The following is a 22,647-nucleotide window of genomic DNA, read 5'->3' as shown; positions in this document are numbered from 1 at the left end:
AGGTAACTGATGAGCTGAAACACCGATATGAAAGTCACGTTTAACATCAGGTCACGAAATTTGATCCACGTCAAGGCGGACATTTCAGACCTCTTTAAAAGTCATTCAATTTCGAACATTTTGGTTTCGTTCGTAGAAACGACGCAAAATATAGAAACAGAAAAGAAAACTTGAACATAAAGAGCACCAGTCAAGTCCTGTTTCGGGTCAATCGTCAAAAAGTGGGTCGGCTTTTCGGGCTCGAACATTACGCATTCGGGTTTGTTTACAAGTAAAATCCAAGCGACTTCCTGACTATGTGGAAGACTAAGCTCGACTTCTCGCGACGTAAGGATGTAACGCAAAGATCCCCGCCATTTTCGAAATCTTCGTTAAATTTGGTGCATTTTGACACCAAATTCGTTGGGGTTTACAAAAATTAGCTGTCGGCCTCATGGCAGGGAAGTTTCAGGGTCCCAAAGGAGGGGGGGGGGGGGGTCCTTGGAGCCCTGGAGCCCTGAAATTTCTGCTGTGGAGCCCGGAGCCCTATCATTTTACTGACTGGAGCCCTGATCTTTTTTTGGCTGTGGAGCCCGGAGCCCAAAGCCATTTTGCGCGGAGCCCGGAGCCCAGCATTTTCAAGTGTGATCATTCGAGTTCCCAGATTGCATTGATTCTTGATTACTGCCTTTTTGTGTTTGTTTGTGCGTGTTAACGGGCATAAAGAAACAGAATCTGAAGAGAGGACAGTACATAATACAACTATACGCGGTTATCTCAGTTTACAATGATATGCAACAACTTATTTAGGAATTTAATGAAAACTTTGTTATAATTGTAGTGAGCGCGATGAAAACAACTTTATAGTAACCGGACGTTCCTTTGGCAGTTTGCTCCCAGGTATCAGTTACAACAAATTAAAAAAAAAATACTTGACAGATCGTTTTGAAGATACAAATAATAATGTATAAAGATTAATTGATTTCAATGCTTACCCAGTCTCTAAAAAATGAAATCTGCCTCGAATCCCAGTGTTTTATACCCTCACAAAAATTCACAAACCGACATTAGTCGGAAGACCTATCATATCTGGGTGTGATGGCCCAACAGAACGCCTATCGTTATTCGTAGACAAACTACTTCAGCCAATAGTACAAATACAGGACTCGTATCTTAAAGATACGACTCATTTCATAAGGTTTATTGAAAGCACGAGGGTGTCTAGAAACGCTTTTCTAGTCTCAATGAATGTCACTAGCCTTTACACGAATATCCCACAGGAGGGAGGAATCACTATAGTATGCAACGCATACGAGAACTTTCATGCCAATAACCCTCCTATAGCTACAAATTTCCCGAGATTTAACGGGAAAGACTATCTCCAAACACACGGAACTGCCATGGGCACTAAAATGGCAGTAGCTTTTGCCAACATCTTTATGGCATCTATAGAAAAGGAGATCTTAAGGCAGAGCGTTAACAAACGACTAACGTGGAAAAGCTTCATTGACGTTGTATTTTGCTTGTGGGATACAATACAAACAAAGAAGAAATAGAACATTTCATTGAGCAAGCAAATTCGTACCACCCTACCATAAAGTTTGCCGCTGAAGTCTCACAATTAGAAACAGCATTCTATAAGGGAGAGAGATTCGAAAAAGAATCGATTCTTGACATGCGCACACATTACAAACCTACTGAAACATTTTAGTACACAAACTACAAACTACCACCCAGCAGGCGTCAAAAAAGGCTTCGTTAAAAGAGAAGCCCTTAGGCCTCTGAGGACAAACTCTTCTAAGGTAGTGTTTAAGGAAAAAAATTAAAACACGCCTGGCATCGAGAGGTTATCCTAGTAACCTGATGGACAAAATCCTCTCCGAAGTTAACTTCGCAGAAAGAAAGAACGCTCTTACACACAGAAAGCGCACAAGAAAATCTGATTCTACCCTTCGTGACACAATTTCAACCATCACTGCCACGTTTGAAAATATTGTAATGGACAAATTCGCAGAGGTAGCTGAGACAGACCGGCCCTTGTCTGAATTGTAGAATATATTTTGGAGATGTCTAACTTCACAGAGGTGCTTGTAAACGACCGTATAATACACTGCTTCAACAAGCAAATCCAGATATTGATGGACTTCGTCGAATTCCGAGGTATACTTAGTGTAATGAATTTTAACTTTATCTTGGGCCTTGTCGATATCGATAATTTCGATTTCGTACAGACTTCAATTAATCAAACGACGCATGCGTAGAACGATGAGATTTGGAAGAGAGACACTGGATTCTAGTTTGAGCAGATGTTCATAGCGAAGGAGAAAGACTTTGATATTGAGTGACATCACATCGCTTTGTCGAATTGATATTTAAACGCTAATAGAAATCCACTTCACAAGAAGATTTAAGGTTGGATTGCCAATTTTCACAAAAAAGTTTTCATTAAGAAAAGCTTTTTGCCTGTTTTTATTTCTGTTTTTTTGGTCGAGAACAATTTGTAATCTTACACTTTTATTGAAATTACTTAATCAGAATAGAAAACGTGAGTCAGGCCATGTGTGTGGTCGCAATTTAAGGTATAACGATAAGTAGCGTAACACAAGGGAAACAACATAACGCTATCTTTGTGACTCAAACTATTCCATTAGCTAGGATAGTTTTGAAAAGCTGCGAAGCATACAATGGGAATAAATGAGGCCACATTTACTGAAGCATCCCGCGAAAATGCCATTAGGGGCATCTTGTTTATATAATATTAAGGAGAATAACGAGCTTAACTTCGACAAAAAGATCCAAAGGATGCAAACTAAGCTGGATATGTGGAGTTCAAGGGATTTGAAGATATTTGGTAGGGCAATGTTAATTAAAATCTTAGCTATATCGCAACTGGTCTACTCTGCTTCTAATCTGGATCTCCCAGGGCCTCAAGGAATTGCGGACATTGTCAAAAAAAATATTTTAAGTTCCTCTAGAAAAATAAAAAAGATAAAATAAAAAGATCAGGGCCTCTACCAAGATTTAAACAACGGCGGAATACGTATTATCGATTTTGAGACAATGTTGAAAGCACTGAAACTCGCTTGGATCCCAAGAATTATATGGACTTCGGACAATAGTAATTGGCGTATCATTCCAAAACATTAATTCAGAAGGAAGGGAGGGTTAAACTTTCTACTAAGGTGAAACTACGACACAAATTACTTTAACGACTCTCGGCGATCTTTTATAAGAAGCTACTTGATTTCTTCATTGAATTAAAAATTCTTTATACCTACGACCAAAAGCAGGAGTTAATTTTGTTTAATATCAAAAAATTCTCCATTCTGTTTTAAGGTCCTAGGATATGGAATTAATTACCGACTAACATAAAAAACGCCCCGACTTTTAACTTTATTCAAGCGGGTGATCAAACCATTTTTAAGGGCCAGGCAAGATACAACCTAAATACCGTAACACTTTGTATCTATCTTCTTATCTAAGCACACTTACATATATAAAATATACGTCTTTTCTTTTCTTTTAAATGCTGCCTAGTAGTATTTAAATTGCCCGTGGGGGGAATCTCTATTCCTCATAAGCTTCGCTTCTCGGAGATTTCCCCGCCACAGTCACTCTTTCCAAGTTGGATGTTGACTTTAAATTTAATATTAATTAGCTATTTATTATCTTTTCTATTCTATTTGTAATTTATTCTGTGTGGCAAGATATAAAAATAAAAAATAATAATAAAAAGATATTGGTGGACGGGAAACCCATTTTTCTTTGTGAATGGTTAAGGAAGGGTGTCCTTACTATTAATGACCTACTGAACGAAAGTGGTAATTGTTTACCATTCCAAGAGTTCCTCGAGAAAAATTCTTGTGAATCCAATTTTTTAAGGTTAAAGATCAAACACGAGGAAGAGTGTTTCCTCCGATTTCCAAACACCGAAAAGTAGGATGGAAAAACGAGGTGCAGCAGGGTTTTTTTTTTTTAACCAATTTTAAGGTGTTTGGAAATAGGAAGAAACATTCTTTTGAGTGTTTGATATAGCTTCTCAAACTATTCATAATTCTTGGAGAAATTCAAAGCAAAAGTTCACAAAATGTTATGATAATTAAGATCACATTTCTAAACCTCCTTCACGGTGGTAACTTGCTTTGTTTTGGCTTGATTAATTTTTAATAATTTTGAGAACGTAATATAAAAAACTTATTTGCTTTATAGCTAACGGAAAATTAGCCAGTGGTTGTTGTACAAAAGGCAACTGATAAATTCATGAGCAGTTCTTGCATCTGACTTACCAGGTCGATCGTGTAGTGAACACTGTAACAGGCGACCGAGATCATTTAAGGGACTGTGCAATAATTATCTGGAGGGGGGAGGGGCTCTAAAATTAGCAAAGTGGGCCCCCCTCCCCCCCTGAATTAAAGTTAAAATAACTTCTCGTCCACCCCCGTCTAGAGGGGAGATTACTTTCAACCCCCCCTCCCCAACCTCCGATCCTCAATACATCTCTCTTTACCTTTACACTACTTCTGGTATGTCTGCATCATCAAAAAATAAAACTTGGAAGCTGCGCTCCACATAATCGTCGCCGGATGAATGGATCTAACTCAAAGTCATCAGTTTCAAGAAAGTAAAAGGAAAACAGGAAGAAATCCGATCATCGAAAGAAAACAGCATCCGAACATAGAAAGCGAAGGGCTTGTATAATCTTCCAATCGCTGGGAGGAAGTCCCGTTGACTGGAAATACAACCCAGAGATATTTGGCCTCCCCCAAATTGACAATATTGACTAAGAGACATTATTGCTGTTTACATCACATACGGACAAATCTTGTCTGAGGGAGTTGCTTTCCTGTAACTGCTTCGTTGGGGAAGCGGAAGTGCTTGTTCAAAACCAACTCGGGATTTAACTCAAGTTCTTGAATATATGTTTAATATTGTTGAGATAAACTGTTCATTTTTAGTACAAGGTTTTGAAGCTGTTAATATTAATATTTCTCAAAAGATTCCAAAAATTGATTCTGATTAGCTTACATGTAATATACATTATCTTGAGTCCATGGATTGAGAACAGACCTCTTAGTTTAACTTCTAACCCCCCCTCCTACAAATGTTTAAGAAATTACATCTACCCTGCGCTTTGGTTTAAGTTCAGGCCCCCCTATTAATCTTAGAACCCCCCCCCCCCCCTCCAGATAATTATTGCACACAGTCCCTAACCAAATACCTGTCTGAGAACCAGGATGTACAGGCCATGTGGTTCTTTGGCTCCGCAGAAGGGAGCAAATTTGCGGAGTGGTCCTCAGCGGTGAACGTTGAACGCACCTTTGTGAACTATGGCCAGAGCCGAGAATGGCTTGACAACACCCAGGGGTAAGGGGAAAAATTCTTGTTTCATTCAACCGAGTGCAAGAACGTGTGGCTTCCAATGGGGGACATCTTTGCTAATTAGGGAACATACACAGCTTTACCTTTTCACTCCTACAGATGCGGATAGGGTTTTATTAATACTTAGAAATGGCCATCAGCTAAACAAAGTGGTTTTCTTCTACAATGGGTAACAAATTTTTGTCTTGAGGTTGAGATCGTAAAATTTTGGCTGAATGAGTTGACTAATGGTTGAGACAGTCGAGATGGTGAAGTTGTGGCAAACTTAGTCAACTGATATGTAGCTAAAAAATGGTAACTGGCAATCGAGAATTAAGCTGCACCCTATAAAGTCAGGAACTCATTTAAAGTCAAACCTCCAGGACGATAAATGTCTGGTTCTAAGCTTTGTGGATCAGATAACAAAGTGTGACCATTCAAATCACTGCTGTTGAGTGGTACTTTCCTGTGGTGCTGATTATTCTGTTGTAATGACAAAGGGATTTGAGATAACATGTGTATAAAATCCTCCGGTGTGGCCATTTTATTGACAGCTACCGAGCAGTACTTTCCTGTGGTTATGCTTAGTGTGCTGTGTAAGATGATTATTACTATTGAGTCGGTGGATGAATCTGTAAGTGCGGGATAATGGATGTCTGTTGTTCATCGAATCGAGGGCGAAATGACACTGGGCAAAACAGGAATAAACCAGCGGTTAACGTTTGATAAGCTAGCATGGCAGCTGTGTAAAACCTGTGTTGCTGAATAAATGTGGCAATTCCTGGAACCCACTTGATTGTGTTTGTAGAAAATCATCTAAAAGCACTGCGAGTCTATTCCACTACATTTTTGCACGCGGAGAAACGCCAGGGTATCTCTCTACCTTTAGAATTTTTTAGCAACCATTTTTGTGTAACCCCACTAACCGTTTAAGTGGATACCTGTTTTTGAACGGATATACTAAAGCAAAACTGAAAATCCGGGTGAGTGTAGTGTTGAGAAGGACTGTTTGAGGTGACATTGACAAGTTGTACCATCTACTGACGTTCCTCAATTTACATGTCTCGGGTGATGACTTCCGCTCAGTTTTTAGAAACGTTAGTAAATGTCACCTAAAACAATCCATCTCAGGACGACATTCACCTAGCTCACCCCTCCACTCCCCTCCCCCTCGCCGATTTACGCCTGGCACGCAGGCTAACATTCATTATCACATGACTCGTCCTGTGTTCAAACCATTTACAATGGATGTAGAAATTCGTCTTTGCATAATAAGCCGGATCGTCTTTATCACCAGATCAGGAGAGACCCGACGTTCTTTTCGTAACCGTTCGTGTGGTTTCGTTGACTTTCGGTAGATCTTCGATACTCCCAAGAGGGAAACATCGTTGTAATGTCGGAATAAGTCTTGCACAGGTTGGTGTATAACTGATGTTTTTAGGTTGTGATGTGTGATAAGTCAAAAATGCGACGTGTTTCCGTGGTGTCAACAATTTTTGCAAAATAGGGCCTCTACCAAAATGAGGTATTTTACGGGTTTATTGGTACAATTATGAAAGCAATAAAAAGGTACTCCTTAGGACTGTTTCAATGCTTTGCTACGTTTTAGTGGTTTTAACTTGAAATCGGCATTAACCTAGTTGTTGATCTACTTAGTTTAGTTTTTTGAGAATTCGTCATTTAAAAGTCGTTATGGAGAAGGGAGAAGTGAGTGGGTCAAAGTTAAACTTATGATAAAGAAGAACAATTCACGATCACTTTCTTTTTATTGTGAAGCCGATTTTACTACTACAATCCATTATCAAGCACTGTGACTCGAAATTTCTTTGCAAATCCCAGGCCCCAGTTGTTCAAAGAGTGGACCCAACTAACGCTTTTGGGAAGTTTTCCACACCATCCCATACTTAAATTTGACAAATGCTTCTACTCTATCCATAAATTATAGGGCTATCGGGAAAGTCTTGCACACATTTCATCTGCCGGATAGCTACCTATCCAGTGGATAAAACTATCCGCTCTTTGAACAACTGGGGCCAGGTTGAGTCTTTTTATGAATAACTTCGTGGCGCTACTTTCGGCTTTGATCGTCAGTCAAGCTGGCATGTCGTCTAGGCAAGTCTCTTGCAGACAAGACCAAAGGGCGAATGTGGGTTACAAGGAATGTCATTCCAATACCCAGAAGCCCGGTAAGGCAGTAGTTTGGTGTGCCCAGTCCACATGTGGCCACACGGTTCCCTAGCATTTCCGTTCGGTTCATGTGGAGCCCAGTTCTTGTAGACTGGAACCGAGTAATCAGACCAGAGGAATTGCTTGGTACTCGATTCCCACTTGAGACCGATCCAAACCTGTTTACGTGACGGGGCTTTTTTCCTCGCCAGCGCCAAAACGAACTCGTTTTCTTCCGCGCTGTTAATTTTCACCAGCTCTCCTCCTCGTGCTTTGCAGTACGCTTGGGCCTGGTCCCACGTCTTCATGATGCTTTTTGCAAGATAACAGTAGCTGTTAAACCGAGTCCAGCCCCGAGGGCAATAAGCTCCTGAAAATAGGTAGAAACATGTTTTAAAAGAGAACGGAAGAAAACATTGGGGATGGCGCTCGTTTTCAACCTTAGCTAGCTTCAAGTTTGAATTGCCGGGGATATTAAAGGAGTTCTCAGCTGATGGAACGAACAATCAATATTCGAGTGAAAACACTTTTAAGTGTTAAAAAGTATTAAGCGTACAGTTCTCAAGGTTTTTCTGCAGATAGCTTTTTCATTCAGTTGTCTTTTCATTATGCGGTTCAGTTTTATTTTATTTTAGGCTGGCTTTTATCGGATAGGCTTAAAAATCTTACTGTACGATTCTCCATTTTAGTACAATTCTCGCAACTAACTAAGTCAGTTTTAAATAAAAATCGCCGAAGTTAAAATTGACAAAGACGTTGGACCTTTTTCAACCTGAACAGCATCACAAGGCGATGTAAAGCGATAAAACCGAAAGAAGTTTGATTTTAGTCTTGCCAGGCTGTTCCTGATCTCAGGAGAATTTGTATTCTTCATCAGTGAGTGAGTTGAAACAGGAATCAAGAATAAAATACAGCCTTCGCGAATCACTTGGCAACTCTTTTCCATCCTGGAGGGTATTATTTTTAGTAGGCCGTCTTAATTCAACTGTTTTCGTTTGAATCGGTTGTCTGAAGGTGGCGAGAAAATGTAGCCAAAGCATGGAATTATTATTTTGAAATGGCCTTGATATATACATATTTAAAAGAACATATTTAACGCCTTAGCCTTTCAACAGAACTTACATAGTGGAATGAACTTTTAGCGCATTAAAAATTATCTTTAGATCTCTATCATCAGAGAGAGAAAAATATCTTAAACTAAAAGCTATAGTAGCGATTTAGTGCTGATTCATTTTCTAATATGGGATGAGTCCGGTATATAGTATTATCTCTTTTAGTTTAGCTCTAGGAAATCATCGAGTTAAATGCCAAATATAAATCATTCAAGCTAAATAACAAACGTTCCACACCATACCTGATACGCATAAAATCGTCATGCAAAGCGCTAGAGCTGAAAACAGTTTCATCTTAGTTTTCGTCTGGCTGACGCTGGTGTCGGGTGAAATTTGTATCCGTCTTCAATCTCACCGCTACTGATCCACGGCAGACGAATGAGTCAGAAAATACTGACGACGCGACTGTATTCGTCTCACTGAGTAACGAGTTGAAACAAGAACAAATAATGGAAGTAAACACCTCGCCAGTGGAAAGAGAGTCGCTAAATTACTATTCAGTTTAGTTTTGTCAGCTAAAATTCGACGACTTACTGTTTGGTGCTGAAGAGCCAACTTCATTTTGCCGCTTCTCGTTAACTCTCCACAGATCTCATGATCACTCATTCAAAACTCGTTCGATCTTCAGGAATCTGTATTGTGCTTTATGAAGAAGAGAAAATCATTCTTGCATAATCAACATTAAACTTCAAATTTAATGCTTTGTCTAGTAAGACAGTTGAAACTTGAAAGACAACAGATGATTGAAAGGTCCAACGTTCGAGTCTGCTAGACTGACAAGATCAAAACATTGGTTCTCATTACCGAACATCTTACTGTTTCTTTCGATACAACCTGTAGGAATTCAGTTGTTCATCCGCAAGATGATGCCCATTCTTCTTGTTTCCTGTTTTCTCAAAAGCGAGACTGAGAGAAATGATATCTTGATCATTATTGGATCGTGCTCCATGGCCGTCCTTTTTTACCGGCCCGCTTCATCCAGTTGTAATCGTAAGATGTTTCCAGTAAAATCTCAAGGAATCTTCTTTTTTGGTGAGAGAATTGAAGGCGATTTAGTAGGGCGAAGCTCTAGTGATAGCAATTTTTTCCTCTTCCTGGTTTCATTTGAAATTAAAGAATATTCATGTTCATGACTATGCGGTTCCGTCGTTAACTCCTAAGCTAAATTTCTCTCTTTCCCTGTAGAAAATGATTATTTTTTAGGGGAAAGTGAGCAAAATCCAGTTTTATCCATCACTGATCTTTGCTCAAAATCCGGTCAACAATTTCGCACACTGACGTCAGTACAGTTTGGTTAACACTCAGGTCAAACAGAATCACAGAATCTAGCGTTGGATACGGTCGCATGAGGACAATTTTTCTTAATAATTTGGTAGCTGTTGCCATAAAAATGGTTTGAATTTCTTGATTCGTTGCTGCAAACCACTGAACCTACTGGATATATGTGGATTGGTACGTAGCGATAAGTCGCGCTATGATGGAGGACTGCAAACACACCACGCACAAACCAAACTACCAACGTTGTCGGAACTTTTTGTCCGTTTTCCTAACTTGTTTTCGGCATACCAGAGTTAACTTTGGTTATACTTACGACACATAATTAGATTGTAAAGAGGTTTTTCCTGATAAGGGGGGTTTCATAAAGATGTTCGCTCAGTGCTTGCGATGCTATATACAGTGTTTGTTTAACTTATGATGCAAATTTGACTGCATGTTAAGGTGATCTTTAACGACAAAGGCAAAATAGTAATGTTTGAATTAGTAATAGTCAGGGTCACCTATCAAGCGATAATCAAGTGAAGTTGACATCGAGTTGCAGCCGAATCAAAAAGGAATAAACAAAACAAATTCTGTGATATTTTTGAAAAAGCCACAATTCATCCACCATGAACGCAAAATTTAATTGTTGCTGTCAATTGGTGTAGACATTCAGATCGTGCCAACTTGTTGACATGACGGAACTTCGTCCTAATTTACAAATGAAATAAAGGATCGCTGGAAAGGTGTCCCATAAAATCTTATGTAAGATTCCTTCCGAAGAAAGTTTTTGGAGTCAGTTGAAGTCTTGGCCATCTTCAGAACGACGAGGACTTCGAACAAGTACTAGAAACAGTGGCCATTCTCCCGTGTTTTATAACGCCCCTTGCGCGCCAACGAGTCCTCAGTAGCTCAGAGGTTAGAGCATCCGATCTAGAACACGGAGGGTCGTGGGTTCGAATTCCATCTGGGGCTCAGATTTTTTCTGTGTCCTCTTATGGTCGATTCGAATTCTTTACATCTCCCTTTATTTCTTTTATAATACTAATATCAGGGGCATAGGAAAGTGGGTCTTACTTTTGAAACTGTGGATGCAACACTAAAGTGTGACCATCCAAATTTTAGCTTTGCTTTCTGTTTTTTCGTCGTAATGTTGATTCTGTTGCACAAAGTGGTTCTTTCTTTTGAGTCTTTGAATGAAATACTAAAGTGTGACAATTTAAAACTGACAACTTTTGCTCTATGGTTTTCTGTAGTGAGGTAAAATAATGTTGATTATTCTGTGCAAAGTGGTTCTTACTTTTGAAAATGTGCGTGCAACACTTAAGTGTGACCATCCAAATTTTAGCTTTGCTTTATGTGTTTTCGTAGTAATGTTCATTCTGTTGCACAAAGTGGTTCTTACTTTTGAGTTTTTGCAAGAAATACTAAAGTGTGACTATTCAAAAATTATAGCTTTTGCTCTATGGTTTTATGTAGTAATGTTGATTATGCTGCACAAAATGGTTCTTACGTTTGAGTCTGTGGACAAAGTTTGAACGTTTATGTTAAAGCTATTAGATTATCCCCAAATATTGTAGGGGTTTGAGATAACTTGTGCGTGAAATCCTACAGTGTGGCCATTCTATTGACAGCTACCGAGCGGTACTTTCTTGTGGTACTGTTTCGTATGCTCTGTGAGATGATTAGGACTGTTGAACATGAGTCGGTGGATGAACATGTAAGTGCGGGATACTGGATGTTTGTTGTTGTTTATGGAATCGAGGGCGAAATAACATTGGGCGAAACCGGAATAAGCTAGCGGTTAACCTTTGACAGGTTCGCATGGCAGCTGTGTAAAACCTATGTGCTGAATAAATATGGCAATTCCTGTAACTCACTTATTTGTGTTTGTAGAAAATCATCTAAACGCACTGCGAATCTATTCCACTACATTTCTCACGCGGAAAAACGCCAGGGTATCTCTCTAACTTTAGGATCCTTTAGCAACTATTTTTGTGTAACCTGTTTTTGAAGGGATATACTAAAGCAAAACTGAAAATACGGGTGAGTGTTGTCTTGAGAAGGACTGTTTGAGGTGACATTGACAAGTTATACCATCTACTGACGTTCCACAATTTACATGACTCGGGTGATGACTTGCGCTCAGTTTGTCGAAACGTTAGTCAATGTCACCTTAAACAATCCATCTCAGGACTACATTCACCTAACTCACCCCCTCCTCTCTCCCCTCGCCGATTTACTCCTGGCACCCAGGCTAACATTCATTATCACATGACTCGTCCTGTGTTCAAACCATTTACAATCTGACAATTCGCATTTTTTAATGGATGTAGAAATTCATCTTTGCATAATGAGGATCATCTTTATCACCAGGTCAGTAGGTTCGCGTGGTTCTTTCGTGTATGTTTGTTTTCACTTTCGGTAGATCTTCGATATTCCCAAGAGGGAAACATCGTTGTAACGTCGGGATAAGTCTTGCACAGCTTAGTGTGTAACTGATATTTTTAGGTCGATAAGTCGAAAATACGATGTGTTTTCGTGGTGTCAACAATTTTTCAAAAACAGGGCCTCTACCAAAATGTAGTATTTTACGGGTTTATTGGTACAATTATGAAAGCAATAAAAAGGTCCTCTTTAGGACCTTTGAGTGTTTTGCTACATTTTAGTGGTTTTAACTTGAAATGGGCATTAACCTAGGGGTTGATCTACTGAGTTTAACACTGACGTTTAAGTCAAGCTTTTCTCTAGAGGAAATTTTAATAGCTGATTTGAGAATTCGTCGTGTGAAAGTCTTAGGGAGAAGGAAGAAGTGAGTGGGTTAAGGTTATGAGAAACAAGAAACAGAATTCCTCATTGTTTTATTGTCAAGCCGAGTTTACTTCTACAATGCATTATCAAGCACTTTTTTGTTACATTATGACTCGAAATTTCTTTTGTCATATGAATAACTTCGTGGTGCTACTTCCGGCTTTGATCGTCAGGCAAGCTGGCATGTCGTCTAGGGAAGCCTCTTGCAGACAAGACCACAGGGAAACTGTTTACGAACTCTACAAGCGAGGTCATTCCAGTACCCAGATGCCCGGTAAGGGATCAATCTTTTACGCCCAGTCCACATGTTGCCGCATGGTTCCCTGGCATTTCCATTCGGTTCACCTGGAGCCCAGTTCTTGTAGACTGGAACCGAGTAATCAGACCAGATGAACTGCTTGGAACTCGAGTGCCACTTGAGGCCGATCCAAATCTGTTTACGTGACGGGGCTTTTTTCCTCGCCAGCGCCAAGACAAACTCGTTTTCTTCCGCGCTGTTAATTTTCACCAGCTCTCCTCCTCGTGCTTTGCAGTATGCTTGGGCCTGGTCCCACGTCTTGATGAAACTTTTTACAAGATAACAGTAGCTGTTAAACCGAGTCCAGCCGTAAGGGCAAGAAGCTCCTGAAAATAGATAGAGACGTGTTTTGAAAGAGAACGGGAGAAAACATTGGGGATGGCGCTCGTTTTCAACCTTAGCTAGCTTCAAGTTTGAATTGCCGGGGATAATAAAGGAGTTCTCTGATGGAACGAACAATCAATATTCGAGTGAAAACACATTTAAGTGTTAAAAAGTATTTAGCGTACAGTTTTCAAGGTTTTTCTGCCGATTGCTTTTTCATTCAGTTGTCGTTTAATTATGCGGTTCAGTTTTATTTTATTTTAGGCTGGCTTTTTTCGGATAGGCTTAAAAATCTTACTGTACGATTCTCCATTTTAGAACAATTCTCGCAACTGAGTTAGTCAGTTTTAAATAAAAATCGCCGTAGATAAAATTGACAAAGACTTTGGACCTTTTTGGACCTGAACCGCATTCACAAGGCGATGTAAAGCGATAAAACCGAAAGAGGTTTGATTTTAGTGTTGGCAGGCTGTCCCTGATCGGAGGAGAATTTGTATTCTTCATCAGTGCGTGAGTTGAAACAGGAATCAAGAATACAATACTGCCTTCGCAAATCACTTGTCATCTCTTTTCCATCCTGGAGGGTATTATTTTTAGTAGGCCGTCTTAATTCAACTGTTTTAATACGTTTGAATCGGTTGTCTGAAGGTGGAGAGAAAATGTAGCCACGGCATGGAATTATTATTTTGAAATGGCCTTGATATATACATATTTAAAACAACATATTTAACGCCTTAGCCTTTCAACAGAACTTACATAGTGGAACGAACTTTTGACACATGAAAAATTATCGTTAGATCTCTATCATCAGAGAGAAAAAGCTACAGTAGCGATTTAGTGCTGATTCATTTTCTAACATAGGATGAGTCGGTCTGTAGTATTATCTCTTTTAGTTTAGCTTTTGGGAAATCATTGAGTTAAATGCTAAATATAAATCATTCAAGCTAAGTAACAACCGTTCCACAAGATACCTGATACGCATGAAATTAGCATGCAAAGCGCTAGAGCTGAAAACAGTTTCATCTTAGTTTTCGTCTGGCTGACGCTGGTGTCAAGTGAAATTTGTATCCGTCTTCAATCTCACCGCTACTGATCCACGGCAGGCGAATGAGTCAGAAAATACTGATGACGCAACTGTATTCGTCTCACTGAGTAACGAGTTGAAACAAGAACAAAGAATGGAAGTAAACACCTCGCCGGTGGAAAGAAAGTCGCTAAATTACTAGTCAGCGTAGTTTTGTGAGCTAAAATTCGACGACTTACTGTTTGGCGCTGAAGAGCCAACTTCATTTTGCCGCTTCTCGTTAACTCTCCACAGATCTCATGATCACTCATTCAAACGTCGTTCGATCTTCAGGAATCTGTATTGTGTTATATAAAGACAAGAAAATCATTTTTGCATAATGAACATTCTACTTCATATTTAATGTTTTGTCTAGTAAGACAGTGGAAAGACAACAGATGATTGAAAGGTCCAACATCCGAGTCTGCTACACTGACAAGATCAAAACATTGGTTCTCATTACCAAATATCTTACTGTGTCATTAAATACAATCTGTAAGAATTCAGATGTTCATCCGCAAGATGATGCCCATTCTTCTTGTTTCGTGATTTCTTAAAAGCGAAACTGAGAGAAATGATATCTTGATCATTATTGGATCGTGCCCCATGGCCGTCTTTTCTTACCGGCCCGCTTCATCCAGCTGTAATCGTAAGATGTTTCCAGTAAAATCTCAAGGAATTGTTTTTCTGGTGTGAGCAAGGCGATTTAGTAGGGCGAATCTCTAGTGATAGTAATTTTAATTTTCTTCCTGGTTTCATTTGAAATTAAAGAAAATTCATATCCATGACTATGCGGTTCCGTCGTTAACTCGTAAGCTAAATTTCTCCCTTTCCCTGTCAAAAATGATAAATTTTTAGAAGAAAGTGAGCAAAATCCAGTTTTATCCATCACTGATCTTTGCCCAACATCCCGTCGACCATTTTTGTAAATTAGTACACTGACGTCAGTACAGTTTGGTTAACCCTCAGGTCAAACAGAATTACAGAATCTAGTGTTGGATACGGTCGCACGAGAACAGTTTTTGTTGATAATTTGGTAGCTGTTGCCATAAAAAAGGTTTGAATTTCGTGATTCGCCGCTGCAAATCACTGAACCCTACTGGATATATGCTGATATATGTGGATTTTTAACGATAAGTCGCGCCATATATGATCGGGGACAAACACAGCACACACAAACCAAACTAACAACATTGTCGGAACTTTTTCTCCGTTTTTCTTACTTGTATTCGGTATACCAGAGTTAACTTTGGAAAGAAAGGTTATTTGCTGTTATACCACACATAATAAGATTGTAAACAGGTTTTTCCTGAGAAGTGATTCATCCGCTATTTCATGAAGATGTTCACTCAGTACCAGCAATGCTATATACAGTGTTTGTTTAACTTATGATGTAAATTGGTCGTTTACGACAAAGGCAAAATAGTAATGTTTGAATTAGTAATAGTCAGGGTCAACTATCAAGCGATTATCGAGTGAAGTTGACATCGAGTTGCAGCCGAATCTAAAAGGAATAAACAAAACCAATTCTGTGATGTATTTGAAAAAACCACAATTCATCCACCATGAACGCAAAATGTAATTGTTGCTGTCAATTGGTGTAGACATTCAGAGACCTTTTTGGTTGTCGTGCCAACTTGTTGACATGCCGGAACTTCGTCCTAATTTACATATGAAGTAAAGTCTGATCGCCGCCAAGGTGTCCCATAAAATCTTGTGTAAGATTCCTTTCGAAGAAAGTTTTTGTACCTTATTCGTACTAATTTTCGCGGGCACTTAATTTCGCGAATTTGGAACACGAATATTTCGCGAGCATTAATTTTCGCGATTTTGCAAAAAATGATAAATTTGAGGCATTTAATTTCGCGAAAATTGACAAAAAACAGACTTAGAAAACTGTTTTTTTATTGAATGATCACTTAAATAACGGTTGATTTCTAATCATGATTTGCAATTACGTAACAGTGGCCATGCTTCCGTGTTTTATAAAGTACGTGTACAGCGAGCCAAGCACGATGGAGACGCTTTTTTGAAACCATTATCAGGTTGAGGTGAAAGGGCTCACTTTAGTGCAATTCGATTCAAACGATATCATGGACATCAGGTAGGCACTGCGAGTACTTGATTCGACCGTGAAAAATGTCACCGTTTGCGCTATTAAAGAAATTTTTGTTTTCCATTGACTGCTTTGATCAAAATGAAAGGCGCTCTATATTTGAATTTTCTTAATACAAACTTTCTGTTACAAAAAGCGTAGAGATTTGTATGAACTACTTATTTCTCTTCGTCGTAAGCTGGAAATATAAATTCTCTTTAGATAATGTCCTTTTAGTCATTTCTTGTAGCCTAGTTTGGGAGAATTTCCCACCTTAACCATTTTCATTCATTTTTTACCATTCTCTTTCGCAAAGTATTTAGTAGCCTGCGTGCAGACGCCTCGTATTTCTTCCTACGTCCCGTTTTTCGACGTAGGAAGAAATACGAGGCGTCTGCACGCAGGCTAAGTATTTAGAAGCTTGTGCTAGCTTTTGTGTCTGTGGATGAAATCCTAAAGTGTGACCGTTCAGGTGAAAGTCATGGAGTAATATTTTTTCGCTGTGGGGTAGGGGGATAGGGATAGGGATGGGATAGGGGTGTTCGTTGAGCCCCAAATCTTGCTGAGCGCCAGAGGCGCTCTTACTAGGGGTGTCCGGGGGCATGCTCCCCCGGAAATTTTTGAAAATCTAGTTTCCCAGAAACCTCATTTCATGTATTTTGAGACCCATATATAAGTATTAAAATTTAATTTTTAAATTTTTAGTCCGTGTTTGTTATGTTGTACAATGCTGCTCAAACGTTTGAACGTGTGACTGAAATCTTAAAGTGTGGCCACTCAAATCAAGCGATCATACCGGCAATACCTTCAATTGGTGGAGAGTGTTTACCATACTGTACATTGTGGCTCTAATTTTGGACTGTGTGACTGAATAAAATCCTATAAAGTTTTGCCTCTCGGATGAAAGCTATCAAACAGTCCTATCCTGTGGTGGGAAGCGTTTGTTCTCCACTGCGTACATGTGGCTCTTGTATTGAGTCAGTGGATGAAATACTAAAGTGTGACCATTCAAATTATAGCTTTGCTTTACCTTTTTATGTAGTAATGTTGATTATGCTGTGCAAAGTGGTTCTTGCTTTTGAAACTGTGGGCGCAATACTTAAGTGTGACCATTCAAATTTTAGCTTTGCTTTATGTTTTTATGTAGTAATGTTGTTTCTGTTTCACAAAGTGGTTCTTTCATTTGATTCTGTGGATGAAATATTAAAGTGTGACCACTCAAATTATAGCTTTTGCTCTGTGGTTTTATGTAGTAATGTTGATTATGCTGTGCAAAGTGGTTCTTACATTTGAGTCTGTGGATGAAGTTTGAACGTTCAAGTAAAAGCTATCAGATTATCACCAAATATTTTTGGTTCTGTTCAGTTCTACTCTACAACGCGCCTCTATTCCGTTTATAAGTCTATGGATGAAATCTTAAAGCTCTACCATTCATTAGCTCAGTTTGATCTGCGTTTTTCTCTTCCATTCAATGAATGAAATCCTAACTGTATAACTGTTCGCATAAGCCCACAATGGTGAATTACGCACGTGGCTAAATGGTAACAGGCGCGTAGCTAAGGTTTCGATAGGGGTGTTCGTTGAGCCCCAAATCTTGCTGAGCGCCAGAGGCGCTCTTACTAGGGGTGTCCGGGGGCATGCTCCGCCGGAAATTTTTGAAAATGTAGTTTCCCAGAAACCTCATTTCATGTATTTTGAGACCCATTTTAGGCAAATCACAACTTTGTTTTACAGCAGCTTTTTAAGCTATATACATCATTTCGACGGCATAATTCTTTCTACTTAAACAAGAAAGTTCAATGTACATTCCGCGCCCTGTCAAGTTTTGATAGCTATTCGATCTACTGATAGTCATACACCAAACTGGTAAACTGCATCATTCTCGGGTGTAGGCCTTCTAACAAATTGACTATCTCGTCATGATTGACAGGCGTATCATATTTGATATGGATTAGAGCCAGGGCGGAAAGCCTACTCTCTCGCATGGTACACCTCATGTAGTTGTTCAACCTCCACATTGTACTTAAATTAATCTCCAAGGGTTCTTGACAATTTTATTTATACTGAATATAAGACTTAAGATCTAAAGAACTGGTTTATATCTCTATTTTTCTTTGGTTGATGTATTTCGACCACAGGAACTTTATTTAAAAGTTTTTCTTCCGTCATTATTGATCTTCAAACGGGGTTCGTTCGAACCCCTCGAGCCCCCCCCTCCTACGCGCCTGGGTAAAGCAACTTGCAATTGCATTGACATGTACTGATCCGGTTACATTTAAAGCGGCTAGAAGCTTTTGGCGGGACCGAAACAAATCGCTTACTAGAGTATAAAAACAATCCTAAAATGTGAACCCTACATGAAGAAGAACGATAGCGTAGTCCTTTGCCGTTGTACTGTAGATGAACGTTGTAATTTTAAAGTCCTTGGATTCAGTCAACATCAATCTTAGACTACTACTTCACCATTTAAATGAAGGTTGCTGAGTTTTGTAACTGTGGTTCTCTTTCTAAGTGGACTTTGAAGCCGATGGAAAATTTGCACCTTGGAAGTGCTATGGAGGAAGAAGAAGTGAGTGGGTTAAAGTCATAGTAAATAAGAAACAGAATTCACGATCACATTTTTATTGTCAAGCCGGTTTTACTTCTACAAGGCCATTGTTAAGTAATGTTTTTACTCCAATAAAGTTTAATGTCATTTGATACGTGAAGATCCCGAGTTTAGTCTACATAGTTATGAACCACCATCGCACTACGTTCGGCTTTGATCGTGAGTCAAAGGCTGCCTGGTCATCTAGGGAACCCTCTTGCAGACAAAACCGCAGGGCAAACTTGAATGAACTCCACAAGGGCGGTCATTCCAGAACCCAGACGCGCGGATTAAAAGGCCTGCGTGCCCAGTCCACATGCTGCCGCATGGTTCCCTGTTATTTCCATTCGGTTCGTTCGGAGCCCAGTTGTTGTAGACTGGAAGCGAGTGATCGGACCACACGAAATGTCTGGTGTGTGAGTCCCACTTGAGGCCGATCCAAACTTGTTTACGTGACGAGGCCTTTTGCCTTGCCAGCGCCAAGACGAAGTTGTTTTCTTCTGCGCTGGTAATTTTCACCAGCTCTCCTCTCAGTGCTTTGCAGTATGCTTGGGCCTGATTCCAGGTCTTGTCATAGCTGCTCGCGAGATAGCAGTAGCCGTTGAAGGTGTTCCAGTTATGGGGACAAGTCAGAGCATCTGCAAGGAAAGAAGTGGAAATGTTACAAGTAATTTCCAATAGGACGTGAAGTGCTATGGTTGGAAATTCATAATCGAGAATCAACAGCATCTAGTTAAAATATCGTGATTTAATAGTTTGGTCGCGCACAATTTTTAGTAAGGTTGGATGGACAGATGTGATAATATGCAAAGTAATATAATAGGGGAATCAGAAGTTTTATGACTCGGGACATTGTCATGTTTTCAGGAGGTGGGGGCTGTAGAGAAGTATAAATTTCCATTGTTTGCAAAAAAAGGTTTACACTAATGTTACAAGAAAGCCCCTTTATAGAATGCTTCGATTTCGCTACACTGCGCAGCAACTTAATCAGGGTGACGATGATGGAGAAAATATTAAGGATTTGAGGGTAAACCAGGCTGGTGTTTAACAGTGTTTATAATACTATGAAATGTCGCTGGTTTTTAAGAGGAAATATTTACTTCTTTTAAAAGGAGGTAATTGAAGTGAATTTTCAGGTAATCATATTTAACAATTATTCCTTGTGGGCGCGTTGGATATGAGATGATAGATAGCCAACGAAGCGCGAAGCACCGAGTTGGCTATAATCATGTCATATCCAACAAGCGCGAGTAAAATAATTGCTTTATTGAAAACAATCAAGAAATGTGGTTAGATCTTGCTGGTTTCGCTTAGCAAGAACAACCAGAAGACCGTTTTAATGGTCGCTATTTCTCGGGCATGGTATAATGGCTCATATACCATGGCCGCTTACCCAATCAAATCCCTGGAATTGTATTATACAATGATCCACTTTTTAATAATAAAAGATATAAATAGAAATAGTGTTCACTAGATCTGGCCCCGGTTTTGAATAGTTGTTTTTGACAATTACTATTTTATTGAAGTTAATATTCATAGAAATAGTCAACATATTACTTTGTAAATCTGACAATGAAAACTATGACAATCAATTTTGCATTTCAACATTGTTTGTGTAATATTTGGCCAAAGCATAAAAAAAAAACTTGCAACAATGTATCGCTAGAAAATATCATGAATTACAATATTTTTATATACATGTAAACCAGATATTGTAAACCTATTTCAATCATGTAATATTGTATTTCATCTTTCCAACACCACTTTGCGCGATTGCTAAAAAAATTACCCAAGACCACCGTGCGCACCTAGTTTCATCAAATCGGGAAACCTTCCCAAAAACATTCTACGGGGAATTCTAGAGTGCCTCCTCGGGTTCTGGCCAAGAGGCAATTAATAAATGATTTGCCAGTAATCTGAGACCGATGTTATGCGCAAAGATTTCTGGGATCGCCAGGGGGCACACATAGCAAGTCGCCAGAAAGAAATGTATGGCATAAAGTTGTTTCTTCGTCGAAAGCAGTGATTTTGGGCAAAGACTAACGCATTTTCGCCGAGGTTTTGTGAGAAGCGGAGGTGACTAGTGTTGTTGCGTGGAAATTGTAAGATTTTGTGTGATTAATGCCATGAAATCTATCGATAAACACTCTTTCTTGCGTAAGGTTGATTGTGAAATACTGAATCTACATCAAGTAATGGTCTCGAAATAGTGCAAACTTAGGTATAAATTTGAGGGGAATGACACAATAGAACCTTTCAGTTGTAATAACGTGTGCTAATATTTACAACGTCAATGCCCGGTGGTGATCATTATGCTGTATGGGGTTGTATAAATAGTAAGTCAACGTGTAAAAGCAAGATATAGCGTGCCAAGCGAAAATATGGCTGATTCACTGAGTATGAATATTCCCTGCTGTCTTCGTTTCATGTTGTATAAATAGGGTTGGCAGGCCTGCGCGACTCTCACGTGCGTGTTTTAGCCTTAATAAAAATTTTGCCCTCACTGGTATATCTTTTTGAGAACACCCTTTTCTCTATGGAATGAGCACGGTGAAGGTAAAAGGAGGCATGAGTTTGCGGAATGGCATTTTACCCTCACCGAAATGAGCAGTGTCCCCCGTAAATTTTCTTTTAGCGCTGGATTTTCTTCTTATTAAATGCCATTATGGTTTGGAGGATTTGCGTGATGGTCACTGCATGTCGCATGTTTTGTATTTTGATCTCAAAAGGTCATTTCTGGGTTATGTGTTCTGTTTATTAGAACTCTTGTTGTTTCTGTTTAGCAACTGTCGTTCTTATGCCCTTCGTGTCATTTGGTTCAGGTTTGGTAGGGCTCATTTCAGTACGTCCGGTGACAGTTTCGCCTCTCTTATCACTGTGAGGATAGAATTTGAGCCGTGTAATAATCAAGAATCTTGCAGGTTTGCCGGGCCCGGCTATTTCAGTTGCTTTGTGGCAAGATGTTGTGTTTCTTATCACGGCTATCTGTCTTTTGATCCTTTCTTTATCATTGTAGCTTTTTTGAAAGCTATGCAATGCGTTAAATTGAGGGCTTGAAGTGCTACTATGACGAAGTCGCATCTTTCTAATCTAAGCCATTTTAAAACAGAAACAAGTAGTCTGTACGAGAAGAAGAATGCTGTTTACTATTTTCAAATATCTCTTTTTGTTCTTGAGATAATCAAGTTTTTAAAATATGCAAATTAGTCAAGTGATGACGTCATAAACTCAACCGAATGTTCATCAAATATTATGAAAAAAGATATCTCAGCCAATTTGTATCAGAAATGTTTGATTTGTTGCAATGATATTGCAATAAATGCGCTCCACAAAATGAGCTTATATGTTTTGTTACCATGGTAACATACTGGGTTCCAGTCCACCCTGATATTTGAGGGTTTGCTGGCCCCTTTTGGCGTTCTATTTTGATATTTGCCATTGGTGCCTCATCTGCATGATCCAACAAGCGTATAATTATGTTAGGTCGAGTTCGTGGCCTTGTTAAATGTTTTTAAAGCTGAAATCACTAAAATATTGAAATCAGGTTGGAGGGGACTGGAAAAGAGTGAGTTGCCATGGGAACCGGGGTTTTATAGC

General features: G+C 39.3%; 3 protein-coding genes across 4 annotated transcripts in view; all 3 read right to left on the bottom strand.

Annotated features, from left to right (window-relative positions):
- Positions 1 to 7,293: 7,293 nt before the first annotated feature.
- On the bottom strand, positions 7,294 to 9,024 carry LOC146470461 (snaclec coagulation factor IX-binding protein subunit A-like). Its single transcript, XM_085122010.1, has 2 exons — positions 8,858 to 9,024; positions 7,294 to 7,873 (listed from the first exon to the last, which is right to left on the bottom strand). The coding sequence occupies exons 1-2, from the start codon at positions 8,907 to 8,909 to the stop codon at positions 7,446 to 7,448; spliced, it is 480 nt and encodes a 159-aa protein (XP_084978136.1). The 5' UTR covers positions 8,910 to 9,024; the 3' UTR covers positions 7,294 to 7,445.
- Positions 9,025 to 12,721: 3,697 nt separating this feature from the next.
- LOC146470460 (snaclec coagulation factor IX-binding protein subunit A-like) lies at positions 12,722 to 15,027 on the bottom strand. Its single transcript, XM_085122612.1, has 3 exons — positions 14,569 to 15,027; positions 14,277 to 14,453; positions 12,722 to 13,307 (listed from the first exon to the last, which is right to left on the bottom strand). The coding sequence occupies exons 2-3, from the start codon at positions 14,326 to 14,328 to the stop codon at positions 12,874 to 12,876; spliced, it is 486 nt and encodes a 161-aa protein (XP_084978738.1). The 5' UTR covers positions 14,329 to 14,453; positions 14,569 to 15,027; the 3' UTR covers positions 12,722 to 12,873.
- A 4,042-nt stretch (positions 15,028 to 19,069) lies between these two features.
- Positions 19,070 to 22,647, bottom strand: part of LOC146470459 (lithostathine-1-like) — a 5,524-nt gene continuing 1,946 nt past the window's right edge. For both annotated transcript variants that reach the window (XM_085122607.1, XM_085122608.1), the window contains exon 3: positions 19,070 to 19,688. In XM_085122607.1, the coding sequence (XP_084978733.1) occupies positions 19,255 to 19,688 (434 nt within the window). In that variant the 3' untranslated portion in view covers positions 19,070 to 19,254. The remainder of the gene's footprint in view (positions 19,689 to 22,647) is intronic.

The sequence above is a fragment of the Pavona decussata genome, unplaced genomic scaffold (assembly GCF_977016875.1).
Source record: "Pavona decussata unplaced genomic scaffold, jaPavDecu1.1 SCAFFOLD_114, whole genome shotgun sequence".
NCBI lineage: Eukaryota > Metazoa > Cnidaria > Anthozoa > Scleractinia > Agariciidae > Pavona > Pavona decussata.
The sequence above is the reverse complement of the archived record's forward strand: the minus strand, read 5'-3'. Positions and strand labels throughout refer to the sequence as shown.

What these genes read in the sequence shown, in the direction of transcription:
- LOC146470461 (XM_085122010.1), bottom strand. Translation starts at nt 8,909, where the DNA reads ATGAAACTGTTTTCAGCTCTAGCGCTTTGCATGACGATTTTATGCGTA. An exon ending in GACGATTTTATGCGTATCAG is followed by an intron (nt 7,874 to 8,857) that starts GTATGGTGTGGA and finishes ACCTATTTTCAG; the next exon opens with GAGCTTATTGCCCTCGGGGC.
- LOC146470460 (XM_085122612.1), bottom strand. Translation starts at nt 14,328, where the DNA reads ATGAAACTGTTTTCAGCTCTAGCGCTTTGCATGCTAATTTCATGCGTA. An exon ending in GCTAATTTCATGCGTATCAG is followed by an intron (nt 13,308 to 14,276) that starts GTATCTTGTGGA and finishes ATCTATTTTCAG; the next exon opens with GAGCTTCTTGCCCTTACGGC.